We start from the raw sequence: 18,134 nt of genomic DNA on the forward strand, positions 1-18,134 counted from the left end.
TTAGTACCCACTGAGATCCCGTTAGGAGCCACTGAGACCCAGTTACTGCCCATTGGGACCCAGTTATTATCCACTGAGATCTGGTTAGTAGCCACTGAGGCACAGTTAGTAGCCACTAATACCTTGTTAGTGCCCACTGAGATCTGGTTAGTAGCCACTGAGACCCAGTTAGTGTCCACTGAGACCCGGTTAGTACCCACTGAGACCTGGTTAGTACCCACTGAGACCTGGTTAGTAGCCACTCAGACCCAGTTAGTAGCCATTGAGACCCGGTTAGTGCCCACCGAGACCCAGTTAGTGCCCGCTGAGACCCGGTTAGTACCCACTGAGATCTGGCTACCCACTCTCTTTCCTCCCTTCCTTTTTTCCTTACATTTCCCCATAAGACCCTTTACCTGCCCTGTGCACGTCAGTGTCACCAGGTCAGTTAAGTCTCAATGTCCCCTAGAGTGTGCCCCTTTTTTATAGAAGGGTACACCCTTTTCAGGAATTTGCTTCACATCCTTTATGCATATTTCATAAAATATTCTTCTATTTAAAAAGCCACCTTATTGTTATGCAAGGCATAAATTATTTGCATACAGATTTTAAAATACAATTAAGAAAGAAGACATCACATTCTTGCCACAAAACACGAGAACTCATTCTTCCTCCTGCCATCAAATGGCTCCCGTCATGACCCGCCCCTGGCCAGCTAGTCCCTCCAGGAAAGACCCCTTGTTTCTATCAGGTAGGCTTAACTATGAGTCCCTCACTGCGTGTTCTCTGTTCCAAGCCCTCGTAGATTTCCACACCTGGCACCTCTCAGAACTGAAAGAACCCATTGCCTCACCTCAAAGAGGTGGTCTTCAAACCTTCTTTTTGCTTCCTGAACATCCTCGCTGCAGAGCTGACCACAGTTGTCTGATGCATCTAAATAAAGGCTTTAATTTTGTAAACATTTTCACCGCTTTTAATCTTTGTTTTTAGTTATCCTACTGATTAGTCTTCTTTGCCAACCGAAGATCCTGACCGATTTAGTTGGTTCCTAAAGTTCGAGTCAGTCCTGTGCCTGTAGCCTTGGCTTGCACCGGCGGAAGAATTGGGAATGACAGGACTTGGGTGTCTTCAGGGCCCACACACCACAGTGGCTACAGTTTTTCTCTGACAGCTCGCAAGCCTGTGTTTAATGATCTACACTGACAGTTTTCTCCGACGGGTGTCAGGTTTGCCCTTCATAACTTGTATACACCACTGTCACCAGTATTGAAAACCGGGTGTGGTTAACCTGCCTGTCAACTTTGAAAGTCTCTCTTTCCTGTCTTCCTCTCATTCCCTCCAGCATGGTGACAGCCCCTTTCTGAGGGGTTTGGAGCCCCTGAGAGGTCATCTGAACAAGCGAGAGGACTTAATCTTTTAATTGCAGCATATTTCATCTCTGTAATGTTTTCATCTGTCGTGGTCTTTAGGTTTAACTTCATTTGCTTCCACCCTCATCCTGACAGAAGATAGAAAATAAACTGAGTCTGCATTGTCATTCATGAGCATACACACCTCTACGCTCCAGCACCCAATTAGTCTCTTCTTCAATCACTTCAATTTTCAGATAGGACTGCAGAAGGTCATTTGTGTGGTCCCTGTCGTGTCTGTAAGGACACGTCTGTTCTCGGCTTTACCCTGTGAACATTTTCGTTATGCTGTATCCTTGGCCAGTTTCTCGTTAGAGGCGATGCGGTCTTCAGACAACCCCACGCTAGCGTTCTGAGTGATTGCACATGGGGAAGATATATTGCCTGGAACATATTTCTTCACGTGTAAATGTCAAAGAGTCTCCTGTGCGAGGAGCCTTCCCACTAGGAAAACACTGGGGCAACAACATTCTGCAGAGAGGAGTGGAAACTCAGCCTGGCTTCTGGGAGGTCAAGGAAGGAACCTTGTGAAGCAACCTGTGAAGTTGAGACCTAGAAACATGTAATTTTCAAAAGTATTCTGGGTCTTGCCTGTCAAAACCAAGACTAGAACAGGAAAATACATGGACGGGGTAAGGTAGAGGAACATACGTTATAGATAATAAATTCAGTCCTTAAACCCCAATCCAGGGGCGTGTCAGACTGAGGCAGACTGGGACCTCCCAGTACCTTTTGTCTAAATTAAAATCACATCCAGGGTATAGGACTAGAATTGCCCATTTGCCTCCTTTCTCCTCATCCTGGTGATAGAATTGTCCCAGAGAAATAAGAGACCCACACATGAAATGAGACAGGACAAGAAAACCCCCAAGCTTTGCATCAGCACCGGTGGCATAGATAGCAGGCACATGCGTACCTAAGCCCTCTGACCTGACAACCCCTAAGAGAATAGTCAGAGTGAAGGAAAAAGAAGAAAGAGGAAGGGCAGCCTGGCCTCTCCTGGGCAGCCCCATTCGCAGTCTCAACTCCCATTGTTTCTACTTCCGCATCTCGGAAAAGACAATTCAATCAGAGAGCAGCCTGGCAGAGCCTTTTCCCAGAAGGGAATAATCTTGATCTCTCATCCCATAAGGCTTCAGGAGTAGGAGATAAGGGTCCAGGCAGCGAAACCCACTGTGTAAGCTGTGGCTCAACCAAGGGCATGGAGCCCTGACTCTGACCCACACGTGGGAGGAGGCATGTGTTTCAAGCCCAGAATTTGTTGTTGTTGTTGTTGTTGTTGTTGTTATTGTTTTATTTTTGATTTTGTTTGTTTCTTTTTGAAACTGTCTATCTGTGTAATCCTGGCATCATGGAACTCACTATGTAGATCAGCCTGGCTTCAAACTGACTGAGATCCATCTGCCTCTGCCTCCCAAGTGCTAGGATCAAAGATGTGTGGCACCAAGCCTACCTGGTCAAGTCCATAGTTTTATCTACTGTGTAGACATGATTATTGCCAAATCTTTTTCTAGCCTTGACCTCATTCCTGGGAACTGGCTCCACCTCTCCAACTGTGCACTCGCTAGCCCTTCCACCTGGCTTCAGCCTTGTGCCCTGACTAACACATGTCCCTCTCCAGCCTGGCCAGCCTTCCTTGCACCTGTGGAGCATGGTATCAACTTCCAGCTAAGAATTAACATGTCCTGGGGCCTTTTCTTCTTCACTTCCCACACTGAAAAAAAAAGTTACATATGTGATCTCTTAGGGTTTTTGTTTTCCAGACAGCCACCTGTCTTATTTCTTATTAGGAAATAAGGTTCTTTACTCAAGATCTTTGAGTAAATTGTGTTGTGTGGGTAGCAGGAAAAAGGAGTTTGGTATGGTAACATTTTATATCTGTTAGTTAAAATAGAATTTAAAATTGCAGATATGCTTGGGGAAATACCGAAGACACTGACAGTATTATTAACACTGGTGTGGATTTTTAAAGCTATTGAATGAGGAAAGCAGAAATGTCCCTTTCTCCCCTCTGGATCTCCCGTCTTTGAGCTTGTGAGGTAATCTCAACACACGTATGGAAATAAGAGCGGAGATCATCATACTGTGTTCTCATTAGATTTCTGAGGAAGACCACGAAATGGGGTTTGTTCTTCTTTCATATAGTTCCTTAAGACCCCAGCTATGGACAGTTAACATTGTACTCAGATGACTAAAATTCCAAGTAATTGATTGTTCTGACTTGTACAAATGAGTTTCCTTCAATGATTTATTCGGCATCACTGAAAAGCAATATCGGAAGTTTTGTTTTGCCTTTCCATATCTATTTATTTAATTCAAAGAGAGAGGTGTTGTCCTTTTTTTGGGGGGGGGAGAGTTGGAGAAGTTGAGTCTCAGAGTAGCTAACCTACTTTCCCAGCATGCTTCATAGTTTGAAGTTGTCTTTAGACTCTAGTCTCTGATTGCTTTCAGCTCCAACCCCAGCCATCTCCAAACCCCAGCTGAATGGGTCATGTCAGCGGATGAGAGATGATTTCCTTGAGGCTCTGCTAAGTCTGGGGTGACTGTCAGTAAGCAGAACTGTCAGTAAGGCAGGCCCTGCAGAGCTGGCTGGCAGTGTGACCTGGCTGCGGGCAACGCTCTTCCTGCTGGGTCAAGCATGTGCTTTGTCTGCAGTGGGGGCTTCCAGTGGTAAAGAGAATGCCCCATTCCCCGTCAGCTACAGGCTAGATCTAATTGTTTACCCATCCAGCTTTGCCTTCAAGTGGCCAGTACCTGGTTTATAGTATCATACAAAAATAAGAGTGAATGACAAAATTCTTGCCAAATGAATATAGTAGACAGAGTTCTTGACCTGAAGAATTTCAGGGATAGACAGCCATGACTTCTGTTGGATGTGTAATATGAAGACCAAGAAACTCAGCTCTTTTTTCCCACCGCTCTGTCTTCCTGGAGTGATTTAAATAACATTTCCACTTGTTTGTCTCCCTCTGAGCATGAAGAACTAACTGGGTCACCCACAGTTCTCTCTGAACAAAACCATTTCAAACATGTGACGGAGAATGCGAGCCAATCGCCACTTCTTTACTTACCGGGGGACAAAATTGACACGATTGCTTTAACGTCCCTGGGAATATCTATTTTCCACCCCTTGAGCTTTTTATTCCTCCTCTTGGGGCTCTTCCCAGTTGCTTCCATTGCACGGCCTTTTAAAAGTAAAGAGGCCAGAGACGGACACAAATCTAACAACGGAGCGACTAATGCCGGGTATCACTAGGATATTGCTTCCGGCTCCGCATGTCACACCTACCTTGACACATTCACGGTGAGCTATTTGTAACCACAGGTAGAGAGGGCCATGAGAACTGGTAACATATTCATAAAGAAACTTCAGTACACATGTTCACGGTTCCACCATTCACAGAGGCAACAAGAAAAGGAGGGAACAAGAGAAGGACCCAAACGTCTACCAAATAATAAATGGTTAAGCAAAATTAGGCATAGTCTTATGATAGCTGTGCACAGCCATGAGAAGGAATAAAGCTGGGATGCATGCTGTAATACGAATGCATCTTGAAAACATACATTTGGTGAATATAACTGTTAATAAAAGCCACATATTTGGGCCGGAGAGATGGCTCAGTGGTTAAGACCACCTACTACTCTTCCAGAGGTCCTGAGTTCCATTCCCAGCAGCTACATGGTGGCTCACAACCATCTACAATAGGATCAGATGCCCTCTTCTGGCCTGCAGGCATCCATACAGAGCACTTAATACACAAATAAATAAGGTTTTTAAAAACACCACATATTATCCAAGCCCATTTATATCATATGTCCCGAATACATCAATCCATGGAGACAGAAAGTAGATTAGTGGTTGGTAGAGAGAGGGGAAATGAAGAGTGGTTTCTAATTCCTACAAAGAATGATGTCTTGGGGTTGGGATAAAAAAAAAATGTCCTAGAAATTAAAAAATGGCAGCAGTGACTCAATCATGTGAGTACACAAAAAAATCTACTGAAATATATATTTCACCGGGTAGATTCCATGGAGTCAAACACAGCAAACTAGCCCAAAGTTAATATACAGGGGAACCTTTGACTTTTTGTAGTATTCCACCACGAAAACTTTAAGGCCAGGAGGCTTTCTGCCCGCTCTGCAAAATATTGTGCCCATGTGTTAGATTTGCATGATACCGCTGCAGCAAACGCTTGCATGGAGGAGCTGAATGGTAACTTTGAGAAATGATTCTGGGTGGTATGGACGCAGTCTGAGTGGTTTGTGGGAGGGGAAAAAAGCAAAGAACATGGACTTAGTTATCCCGCTATGACTGAGCACTTATTCATGCTGTTCCAGAAGGCTCCCCTGTCCATTTCTTAGGGGCTTGCTTGCTGAAGAACCCTGTGTGTTGGGAGGATTTTTGTAAATGAGTCACTGTATGTGCACAGGTCTTTAGTAGCCGTTCTGCAAATGGAATGAGCAGGAATACACCCAAACCAGCTCTCAGCTACTGAGATGATTTTTTTTTCCTCCTGCTATTTTTGGCAACCTCTAATTAGCGTGTGCAGCCTGGCTGTCCTCTGGCAGGGGCAACCCCGGCTGGTTCTGTCAGCTGCCCTGCTTTTCCTCCCAGCAACAAATCTCTAATGCTTCTGACAAGATGGCCAGCCACTCCTGCCACACCGATACAAGGTCTAGTGCATCCGGCTAGAACAGGTGCCTCCCCGTCAGCCCTTGGAATTGATCTACACTGTCAAAAAGGCTTTTCCAAATGGCTTCTCTTTGTCACCTTGTACTGGCTTTTCTCCTCCATTCTGGGAATGTATGGTTTAATGTTGCGTTTCAAATCACTTTCAGCTGGAACGTGTGTAATGGAATCAGAGCATCCCGTGAATATTCTTAACGGAGTCAGAGATGCCTTTCGATTGTGGTTCTGCCTTCCAAGGGGACTGGTGACAGCGGTGAAATTGTATCTGGGCCCTGCTCAGTAATGGATTCCTTGTTCCTTTTGATTTAAGGATGACACTAAGGGTGGCTTCTGAATTTGCTTTTATTTATTAGAATCTAAATCGTGGTGATTACCTCCTCCTGAGAAGGGACAACTAAAGCACTATAGGCATCTCTCCACCCCACTAGTGCCAGGCTTTCTTCCAAGAGAGCTGCAGTATAGAACTGATAAGCACACAAGAGTCCCCAACCCCACCCCTTCCTTTCAAGTCAAGGATGCCTAGACTCTCAGAGAGACACTTCAGTGAACAAGATTAGGATATTCTGCTCTCCAGACCAAGGCTGTTTCCATCCCAGCACACAGCCTCATCACCACCAGTCACTCATAGCTAAGGTCATTGAGCTGGAAGAGGAGCTGACTGTCAGCCTTTGTCTCCAGCCTGTCGTGTGATGCTCTGGTATTGAAATGCATTGGAACTTCCTACTTGAACTGTCAGGATTTACAGCCCAGCCAGGCCTTGGTGGTATGAACCTGCAAACCCAGCTACTCACCAGGCCAAGGCTGAAGGATCGCAAATTCAATGAGAGCTTGGATTACAGAGTAAATTCAAGGCTAGCCTGGACAACTTAACAGGACCCTCTCTCAAAACATACAAAATTAAAATGTGCTGGAGTACGGCTTAGTGGTAAACGCTCTTGCCCGACATCTGCGAGGCCCCGGGTTCAATTCCCAGTGCCACCACCAGTGCCACCACAGCTACAACGGCAAAGATAGATGCGGGGACAGGAGGGCTCATCCGGTAGAGCTTTCCTCCTTTCCAGCTACACAGGCGCACGTTCAGGTGCGCACATGGCTGGGTTGGAGATTCCATGATAAGCAGTGGCAGTGAAATTCTGCCCCACTAGGATTCCTTCAGACCTCAGACTGGGGCATTTGGCTTTAATGTCCAGCAACCCCGTGAGCAGAGAGGGGGAAGCCAAGTATGACAAACCGAAGTTGGATTGTAACTTCGGTTCTGAGTTGATCTTTGTCCTCTGTCCTGTTTGGAGGGTTCTAATGCCTCTTGCTCTGTGGAAACTAGACTCTTAGATACCTTTGCCTTCTTCTTGGACCCAACAGCCTGGCCATTTTTGACTCCTTTCCCATTCCTGCTCTGTAGAGAAATGACTTCTAAGTTGGCCGTGTCTGCACATGTGCGTGTGTGTGCATGCGCGTGTGTGCATGCGCGCGTGTGTGCACATGCGTGCATGTGTGCATGTGCATGCTCTCAAACAAAGCCTTGTCTTGAAGCTGACAAGCAGTGTATGTAACTGTTCCTTGCCACACTTATTGGTAGAATCATTTGATTGTGAGCTGGGGGTGGGGACAGTGTATGACTTTAACTTGAGGGGCTGGGAGGTGACACTCTGGAATGCACTCTCCAGCAGGCACAACAGCAGCTCCTGGCCTTCTCCGCACAACTGAGAGCCCATCAAAGACCCCTGTATCTGCCCTACCTGATTCTCCCAGTCTCCTCTATGAGTTCTCAACTTTCCTGGGCTTCCTTTAGCCGGAAGCTTTTATTCTTGTTATTATTTATTAGGAGGTCTACGACTGACCAGCACAACTTCCCAGTGAAGACGAGATCAAACCTGATGGCCCCCCCGGGAGGCGACGGGCTGCTGTCCTGTGGGTGGCACACACCTAGTATAGAGTCACCCCTCAGTACCAGTGCACTGGGCCCTGGTCACCCACAACAATATATACAAATCTGAGCAGTGCAGGTTCCTTACATGTAAGCTTGCACACATCCTCTGCGTACCTGAAATCCCTACACTATTCATAATATCTAAGTGGTATTTAAACAGTTGCTGTGCTCTATTGTTTAGGGGATGAATAATGGTAAGAAAAGTATATTACAGTATGGACATATCTCCCCCACACACCAAATATTTTCTATCCACAGTGCACTGAATCTCTGGATATAGCACTTACAGATACTATATAGCAGGCCAACTGTGTGTGGTGAGTTTGCTTGCCCTGGAGCAGGAGAATAGGCTCTAAGCTGCAAAAATGTAATTTGCTGTGTGTGACCTCCCAGCAAGAATATCTCCCACAACCTCCGCTCCCAGACCCTTAGTCCTAGAGGTCCCTATGGGCAAGGGAGCAGGAAGATGCTTTCTTGTGTTTTGCTTTATTTGCATCATCAAGGAAACTTCTCTGTTTCCTTGTAGCAACATTGGATAAATCACACATGGATACAAGCTCCAGTGCCCTTAGATGCCCAGAGAGGGATTTGAATCAGATCAGGGCAGACCCCTCAGGCTGTGAAGTCAAGACAGGAGAACCCCTCTTGGCTACCACTGAGAGCCAGACATAAGCAAATCATCATCAGTTAGTCTTTCAAGCTCTCTTTTTGTACTTTTTCCCCCTTTTAGCTCTTGCCAGTTCTGAACCCACTCTTGAGAGTTCTCCTAAAACCCAGTGATAGAAAAGAGTCAGACATTTCCAGGTTTGACCAATTCATATTTTTATAACAAAATTTGGCTTTGAGCTTCTCAGTTGATAGCTCTTGAGAAATACTTTCTCATTTATGTCTAAATGCCAGGTAATGTGAGGGGAGTAGTTGGGCCACTGGCGGAACCTGTGGACTGGTGACTGCAGCACCCAGGTCCTGGAGCCTGGTAGTTTTGAAAGGTGAGTGAATATAAAGATGGACTTCAGCAATAAGCCGTCGAATCTGAGCAGAGACCGTCTTCTTTGATTTTACAAAAGGACCACGTTCCCTATTACAGTCTAAGTCTAATACATAAAGGACAATTAGCCCTCTAGCCCATCTCCATAGCTTTCTCCCGGCTCATCAGATGGAATTATGTAGTGTCAAGCTGTTAGAGGCCACTGTCATCACCAAGACTTTATTCACTAGATAAAATCCTGCAGGTAACTCAGCCCGCTCACAGCCTTCCGCTGAGTGATGCCCAGCCTGGCACCAATCAAGGGTCTGCCATCTGATACACCAAGTGCTGACCACTAGCTGAGTGGATGCTCAGAGGCCACGAGCTCAGAACTAAAGGCTCCTGCCACTTCTTGAGAAGGGACTGGAGTCAAGGATGGAAGCCAGAAGAGCAGCAAAGGACTGGATTGGTTCCAAAAAGTATCTCAGTTCCACCAAGTTCAGAGTCTGGAGTTGCAGGAGGAGGGTCTTGACCAGTGCTCAAAAACCACTGTGCACCAACTTGGGCACCAAGGCTGGTCAGAAAAACCTTCCAGATCAAGCCTCTCCAGCGGCCTGTGGCTGGGCCTGAATGGCCACATGTGAAGGTTTAGCCTGGAATCAGACTATCTCTCTCTCTCCATATATAGATATACGTATATCTACATATCTCCATATATGTGTGTGTGTGTGTGTATATATATATATATATATATACACGTATATCTATGTAAGGAGAAACGTGCGCATAGTTTCTCTTATCACAAAACACAAGTATACATGCATTACTCATCAACTTGCTTTTCTTGCTTACTTTATCAGAGCTTCCTCTGGGTCATGAAACATACCCTTCATTCTTTAAAAAAATAAATATGACTTTGTCCAGACCAATGCATTCACCATTTGCTCTCATGATATTCAAGCTGTTTCCAGTCTTGGCCACAAGAAGGAACATCAATGCTTGAATTCTTCTCTTTGTATCCTGTGCACAGTCTTTGAATTTTGGAGCCTGTATATCCCAAAGTGAGCTGGCTGAACCACTGGATGTGTGACTGTTCATTTCAGTAGTTCTTGCGTGTGTAACCGTTTCCATTCATGGTTACAACAGCTGTTCTCACCCTTTGAGAATGACTGTATAATACTGATTTTTGCAGGTGTTCCAGCACTACCTTGACTTTATATGCATCTTCCCCAGCCTCTTGAGAACGTACCATCTTTTCATGTATTTAGCCAATGTTTGAAATGTCTGTTCTGTATGTTGCCTGGTCTACTTTCATTAGGGCTTTTTCTGTCTTGTTTTTCTTTTCTTTTGCTGGCTTACCAAATGTCTTCTGGGGCTTTTGTGGGTCCCACTCCGAGGACAAACATCACAGTCACACTGATGTGAGATTTAACAGCCCTGACTGTGATCTCCCTACGGGAAATCATAAAATCAAATGACTGTTTGAAACGAATGCCCCAGATCCCCTTCTTGTTTTCTTGAAGGGACTAGCTAAATAATTTTCACTCAGAAAAGTAGTAAAAGGTGGGTGTTTTTCATTCCAAACTATTACCTTGGAAGATTGAAGACAAGGGACTTTTCAGAGCCTGGTCTCTAAACTCGACATTCCCTGTGGAGTAAATCACCTTTATCCTTTCGTGTGGCTAGTGCTGGAGGGGGGACGATATCTTAAAAACTACCCAGTTGACTCATAAGAGCTTAATATCAACCCTGGTCATTTGGCATGCCCTAAGCAACACCGTCTGCACTGCAGAGAAAACACAGATTCAGCTGCGTCTCCGAATGAAAGGCTGACCTTAACATCAGGGAACATGTTGAAGGCCCACTCCCCCTCTCTACGGGGGGATAGAAATCTCCAGAAATTTCTCACTTATTTCTGCTAAGCGGAAAGGGTAAATGGAATATCATTTAAAATCTGACCTAAGCAATAGCCAAGGCTTCAGGCCTGAGGCTCTAGAGGGAACAAAAGAGGCCTAGCTCTCCTTGGCCCTCTTTGCTGCCTCAGCATTTCTTCTGTTTTGATTTTTCCTCAAGGAAATCATCCTCTAAATAGTGAAGAAGATACAGAAATGGAGAGGCTGTGATGAGAGAATGTCGCTTTAATCCAGGCGTCCTCTGCTTTATCGATGTTTGAGGATGAGATTTGCTGGTCTTCACGCCCACTCTGGCCCCTTTGAGAACCCTCTCCTGGTGTTGTCCTAAGCCCCCGGGGAGGCCAGCACTCTGGCACATTAATCCCAAGGATCAGCGAGATAAAAGAGAGAGAGAGATCAAAGGGAAGCCACGCATTGCATAGGAAGGGTACCACAATGCGGGAGCAGGATGGTTGGCAGCCACACACTTTAATCTATGGGTGTCTCATAAAGACAAAGTGGTAGGTAGTTCAAACAGAAGTGAAGGGGTGTGTGTGTGTGTGCGCAAGCGCACAGAGTGGAATTTGGATGTGATTACCTACTCAAGGGAAGTAATAGGCGAGGCTTAGGGTAGTTACACTGGGATGAATGCAGATACTCACGTGGTATTTGAAACTCACAAATGTTTGCATAAGGAAAAACTGCTGGCCTTGCTACTTTCTGCCTCATGAAAAGATATCCCTGCCTCACTCCCCCGCACCCCTAGTCCCTCAAGTCTCTTCTCAGTGATGACTTCCTTGTAGACCTGCCATCTTCTCGTGAAATCTATTGGGAAGATGTACAAATTTTATACATTTTTATTATATTTTTACCTATTTTGTGTATTGTGCACGTGCACACAGGTGGAGCATGCCCTAGCACACAGGGAGAGGTCAAAGGACAATTTTCTAGAGTCAGTTGCGGGAATCCAGTTTGGATCATCAGGGTTGGAGGCAAGCAGCTTTTTACCTGGTGAGCCACGTCACTGCTTAGGCTATATACAATTAGTAACGTTCTTCCAAAGAAAAACCTGGTTGGGACTTTGTGTGTGGATACGTCCACCCAAGTCCACACCACTGTCTGGTTATGTAGTCACTTATCCCTCAGCAGACAGCTGTGTCTGTTATCTGTCACATGCCAGGCCCTGGGCACTAGAGACTCAGAGAAAGTGACCGAGTTCTGCCTAACCCTTAGTGTAGTTAGAAACATCGCCGAAACCAACAAATTGCATTTGGTACTGGGAAGGGCTGAGGCACAGATAGGCATGGGACGACCTTCTGCAGGGGTCACAGAGAAAGGGCACTGAAGATAGCTCAGGAGGACAGTAGGAGGCATTCTGAGTCTACTTAGCGTGGAGTAGGTGGGCCATTGGGAGATGTGAGAGGAACAGAAAGAGTGAGGTAAGAGCTAGAAATAGAGGCAGGAACCAGATGGTGGGAGAAAAGGGAATTGCCAGGAAAGGGAGGGGATGTGACATGATGACAGGAATGCCTCAAAACCGCCTTTGAACCAGGTGTGGTGACATGCGCCTACAGCCCCAGCACTTTAGAGACCGAGGCAAGAGTTGGAAGCTTATGATCTTACTGAACGACACAGCAAGACCTTATATACACACTGCCGTGCGCGCGCGCGCACACACACACACACACACACACACACACTCACACACACACGCCCACCACCTCTCTGTAGCATGTTTTCTCTTATTCTTGTGTGAAATAGAATAGTGGTGGCAAAGGCTGAGAAGGATGGGGGAGGTGGAGGAGGATGGGGATGTGGGTAAAACGAGACAGGAGTCTGCTCTCGTGTGCTTCAGGGCAGTGCATTCTCAAAATGACTAGTAAAAATAATTGTGAGTAGGCCTGGCACACGTTTAGTCTCAGCGTTGAGGAGGCAGACGCAAGTGGATGTCTGTGAGTTCCTGGGAGCCTGGTCTACATACTGAGTTCCAAGACAGTGAGGACTACATAGAAAGACCCTATCTCAAGAGAGAGAGAGAGAGAGAGAGAGAGAGAGAGAGAGAGAGAGAGAGAGAGAGAGAATTGTGTTGTTCCCATCAGAAAGAAGCAATAGGTGTTAGAGCTAGTAGATCTGCCAGTTAACCTGTAATTTCCACATATTATTTATAGATATTTATTATCATATTCCATAAACATACATATTTACTTTGTTAATTAAAAAATACACTTGTACCCATGGGTAAGAAGTGGGCAGAACTGGTGTCTTAGGGTTTCAGTTGCTGTGAAGAGACACCATGACCACAGCAACTCTTATAAAGGAAAACATTTAATTTGAGTGGCTTACAGTTCAGAGGTTCAGTCCATTCTCACCATGGTGGGACATGGTGGCATGCAGCAGGCAGACATGGTGCTGGAGAAAGCTAAGAGTTTGACATCTTGACTCGAAGGCAACAGGAAGTGGTCTGAGGCACTGGGCATGACTTGAGCATATATGAGACTTCAAAGCCAGCCTCCACGATGACACACTTCCTCCAACAAAACCACACTATTCCAGCCTCCTAAGACTGCCACTCCCTTTGGGGGCCATTTTCTTTCTAACCACCACATTGGTGGTCACACAGAACCCCACTATCAGAAGAATCCCACATTTGTTTTAATACCCTGATCTTGAATTTTTCAGTTCTCTCTCTCTCTCTCTCTCTCTCTCTCTCTCTCTCTCTCTCTCTCTCTCTCTGTGTGTGTGTGTGTGTGTGTGTGTGTGTGTGTGTGTACATGTGCATGCATGTTTGTATGTATATATGTACATGTGTTCATGTTGAAACCAGAAGTCAATGTCTGGTTCCACCCTCAATTGCTTTCCATCTTTCTCGTTTATTTTTATTTTACATATATGGATGTTTTACTTACATCTTCATCTATCTATTGAAGTGCCTGAGGAGGCAGAAAGAAGGTCTCTGATCCTGTGGACTGGAGTTACAGACCTTTCAGGACCTCAATGTAGGTGCTAGGACTCACTCAAACCTAAGTCTTCTGGAAGAGTAGTCATTGCTCTTAACTGCTGAGCCATCGCTCTAGCCCCTCCATCTTATTTTTTGAGACTGGGTATCTCACGGAACCTGGAACTCAGTGGTTTGACTGACCAGTCAGACCCCTTAGATCTTCCTGTCCCTACCTCTCCAGCTCTGGGATGACAGATTCACACTACAGTACTGGCTCTTTGACATGGATGCTGAGGACCAAACTCAGACCCTCAGATTTTTGTGACAAGAACTTTACTGAAAGAGCCATTTGCCCAGCCCCAAGTTTCCAATCTTTAAACGAGGGGTGCTGTGATTATATTGCACTGGGCTCTGAAGTTATAAAGCCAGTTCTGCCTACAATTGCATGATGCTGTGTGCAGTACTGGAATTATAACGGTGGTTAAGTCAGGCATGATTGTTGTAAGAGCTTACAGACTAGCATGGGAGATAGACAGGGTTACAAATGTGATATCTTTTGTAAAGAGACACATTGCAGGCAATAAGGAGATATAAGAGTCTCGCCTAGCCTTAGGGCAAAAAGCAAGGAAATGAAATTGCCTGTGGGGTAAGAACAATCCATAGAGTCAGGAGAGATGTAAAAAAGAAACTAGAAAGAGGAGGGCGTAAGAGCCAAGGTTGGGATCAGATGCTACCAGGGCCTTCAGAACAGTGACATGTCCCGTAGAGATGCTGGAGACCAGTGGTTCTCAACCTTCCCAAGGTTGTGACCCTGTAACCCAGCTCCTCATGCTGTGGTGACCTCCAACCATAAAATTATTTTGTTGCTGCTTCATAACCATAATTTTGCTACTGTTAGGAATTTTAATGTGATATGCAGGATACCTGATATGTGCCCCCCTAAGGGGTCATGACCTACAGGTTGCGGACCATTGCTATAGATGTGTTGTCAGCGGCTGGATGGACAGGGAGTCTAGAAGTAAATTCAGCAGTGTTTGAGAGAACAGCGGGAACGAGGAAGTAGAGACCTTGAGTCTAGTTGCTGTTAATGAAGAAACTGTGGTTCAGTGGAACAGGGCAGTCTCGGGTGAGCTTCAGACTGACAGAACATTGTTTGGTTGGCTTTGAGTTGATTTTGTGTGGTTTTCCAGCACTCTTTTGAGCATGGTTTTACACTGCAGAGAGAAGCTGGTAATCTAGGAATGGAGATAGTGATGTTGGCAGGGGGCGGGGGCAGGACTGAGGTGGTCCATCACCAGCAGACTAGCCACGAAACTGAAGAAAACATGCTAGTGGGAGCTGGCGAGTTTCCTGTTGGAGAGCTCTCTGATCTGCAATGTCAAGGCTACTGATACTTCAGTGAACACAGCTACCTGCTGGTCCTCTCTCTTCTCCCTATCCAAGGAAACTTCTGTGACTTTCTTCACCTGCTCTTTAAGTCAGCAAATAGTCACGAGGTGCCTACTATGTGGCAGGCACCGTGGTCAGTTTAGAATAACAGAGAACAAGATGGACTAGACCCTGATCTCCCGAGACTTAGGTTCTGAGTCCATACCCTTGAAAGTCATGCTGGCTCCTCCCAGGATACGTGTAAGGGGGATACACTGATGGCCCCAGACCTTCCTCCTACAGATCCCTTGCTCATTATGGTAGCTGTTTCCCACCAATAATTAAGATTAAGAAGTGTGCACAGTAAGGCATAGTCAGTTGTGAATGGTGGAGGGGACACTTGCACTTAAAATGATTGCTAGTTTTTTTTCTAAGAAGAAATTGTTATTTTATCACATTTTAAGTAGTAAGGAAAATAATAAGGAATATCACAGCAAGAGATATGTTCCCAGAATTAGCTTCCCTGACCTTTCCTATTTCCCTATTTTTTTCCCAGGGTCATAAATTCATTAAAAAGTCCAATATTTTTGTTGTCCCAAGCTGTACCCCTTTACCGGTTCCTATGATGGTAGCCAGTGGAACACAGGTGGTAAGAGATCAAGCATGGGGTCGTGGTCAATAAAGCCACTCATGACGGTTGTTTCAGAGATAGAGAGTGGCTCCCCGAGGGCATCTTGGTTGAAAGAGTCTGCAAGGTATTCTCTAGAGCTCAGCAAGATTCTTGTTAGGCTCATGGATAACATGTCGGAAAGTCTGAGGATGTGGTCCAAAGGTAGAGCTTGCCTAGCACACACAAGGCCCTGGGTTCAACCCTCAGTACCATAGTATGAAATGACCTCCGCCACACACTAGTAAGGGACTGTCAAGAACGGCTTTGGTGAATTGGGATTATGTATGTCTCCTTGATAGAGTGGTTGCCTACTTCGTGTAAGGCTTCGGTTCCTTTAACAGCGAAAGGTCTAAGCACAGGGGACAAGAAACACCAAAGACCCAGGAAAGGCATTGCCTACCTATTGGTCCTACAAACTTGCTTTAGACATCTGCTTTGGGGGTCCCTGCTCTCCCTAGTACTTGAGTACTAGTCTTGGGCAGACTTTTTGGAATGTATGAATTTTATGAACCTTAAGATGGTAAGAGCAACTTTTTCTAGATCCCAGGATATAAACCTAGAAACTCTAGTATAGGCCAGAAGTGCCTAGCTCCTAACGTGCTTGTGGACCACTTGGGAATCTAGTTACCATGGCAGTTCTGATAAGGAACCTGGAATAGAACTTGGGATTCTGCATTTCCTCCGTGCTCCCAAGGGAGACCAGTGCTGCTGCTCACTAGTCCTTGGAGTTCCCAAGAGTTTGGCTCTGCACTGCCTGGTACCTTAGATACTAGCCCCATCAGACTTCTTAGGTTAAATGGCATTATAAATGTGGTTCCCAGGCTGCAGGTTAGCCACAGGTCAAATGCCTGGCATGCGCGCTGGGTTGGAAGCAGCTGAGTTGGACTATGCAGAGAGCATTACTGTGCTTGCACAAGGTTCAGCTGGACAAACTGAGTCAGAGTGACAACTATTACAACACTCATTTGTTCATTCATTCGTCTATTTAATCCTTCAACATTTACGATGTGTAGGGTTGGATGCTTGGGCATTAAGGCAATGGGTCCAGGTAGCAGCAAAAGAAATGTCATCCTTTGCTAACTATAGAACTCAGTACCCTAGAATAGAGATGCCCCCAACATGGCAAGGGATCCAGAGATGGTGTTAGTGAACCTGCTGGGCAGGCGGGTAGCAGGAGACATCTTGCATAACCATGTCAGTGGTTCTCACAGACTCTTTATGCATTTGCCGGCAGCTGATGCATTTTTCCCATTCCAGGGCCATAATCATCAGAAATGGAGAAGTCATCCCCATGTCGTCGGAATTCACCCCTGAGACTGAGCGTCAGCGTCTTCAGTACCTGGTAAGAGTCATGTGGTCTGGCAGAGGGTAGTGATGTTGGGGGTGGTGTCAGAACTGTTTGACAGGAACGCATTGCTGTGACGTGAGAGCAGCCCCACCACAGCCAAACGACATATGGTATTAACTCCCCCCTCCCCACACACACCTTCTGGATCACATATCCTGACTGCGTGTGAAGACACACAGCACCTCCATGAATCATTATTGCAGCTAACTTGCCTCCCATCTGCAACCATTTGCATTCAGTGTGCTCTTCTTCCATTGGGTCACCATGCAGAACCCAGGGGTCATTCTGAGAAGTGCAGATCCTTGGCCTGCAATTCAGTTGAGCTCCTGCAGGTCTCACGATCAGTCCTGTGACCAGAAGGAGCCTCTTCTCATAGCAGCTGAAATCCCCGATGATATGCCATACAAGTTCACACTCAAACAGGAAGGCTCAGAACCCTTCGGGACGATGCAGGTGTCAAAAAACCTGTTTCAACATTGAAATAAATTCTGCCTGTAGACAATCCTCTTGGGGGTGAAATAGTGGGAGGTCTTTGGAGACCTATGCTCCCCTTCAAAAGCAAAGTGTTGTGAAAAGCAGAGTGAAATTCTCTTCCTTGTCCTCGAACTCCAGAAACAAGATGTTGGGCATAAAAGTAAGTCTTAGATAAAAGTAACTTTGGGCCATCCCAAGTCCCTAGCTACTTTGGGGACTAAAGTCTCTGGGAATCAGCAGAGTGGGCAGAGATCTGTGGGGAGAAATGTTTTCCTATGAGATAGGAAAACTGCAGTAGTGCCCCCGCCCTTCAGCTCTATGAACAGACTGATCTGTGTTGCTGACAGTTTTCCCTATGTGTCTTAGCAATGTAGATAGTTGTGGGGACAAGGAGGGGGTGCCAAACATTTCATTATTTTACAGTGTGTGTGTGTGTGTGTGTGTGTGTGTGTGTGTGTGTGTGTGTGTGTGT

At 45.8% G+C, this 18,134-nt stretch overlaps 1 protein-coding gene across 1 annotated transcript in view; it reads left to right on the top strand.

Moving 5' to 3' along the window:
* Positions 1-18,134, top strand: part of Ppm1h (protein phosphatase, Mg2+/Mn2+ dependent 1H) — a 268,610-nt gene that overhangs the window by 167,361 nt on the left and 83,115 nt on the right. Inside the window, exon 5 of the mRNA XM_026784469.1 lies at positions 17,098-17,182. Within this exon, the coding sequence (XP_026640270.1) occupies positions 17,098-17,182 (85 nt within the window). The remainder of the gene's footprint in view (positions 1-17,097; positions 17,183-18,134) is intronic.

This window comes from Microtus ochrogaster, chromosome 24, assembly GCF_000317375.1.
Source record: "Microtus ochrogaster isolate Prairie Vole_2 chromosome 24, MicOch1.0, whole genome shotgun sequence".
NCBI lineage: Eukaryota > Metazoa > Chordata > Mammalia > Rodentia > Cricetidae > Microtus > Microtus ochrogaster.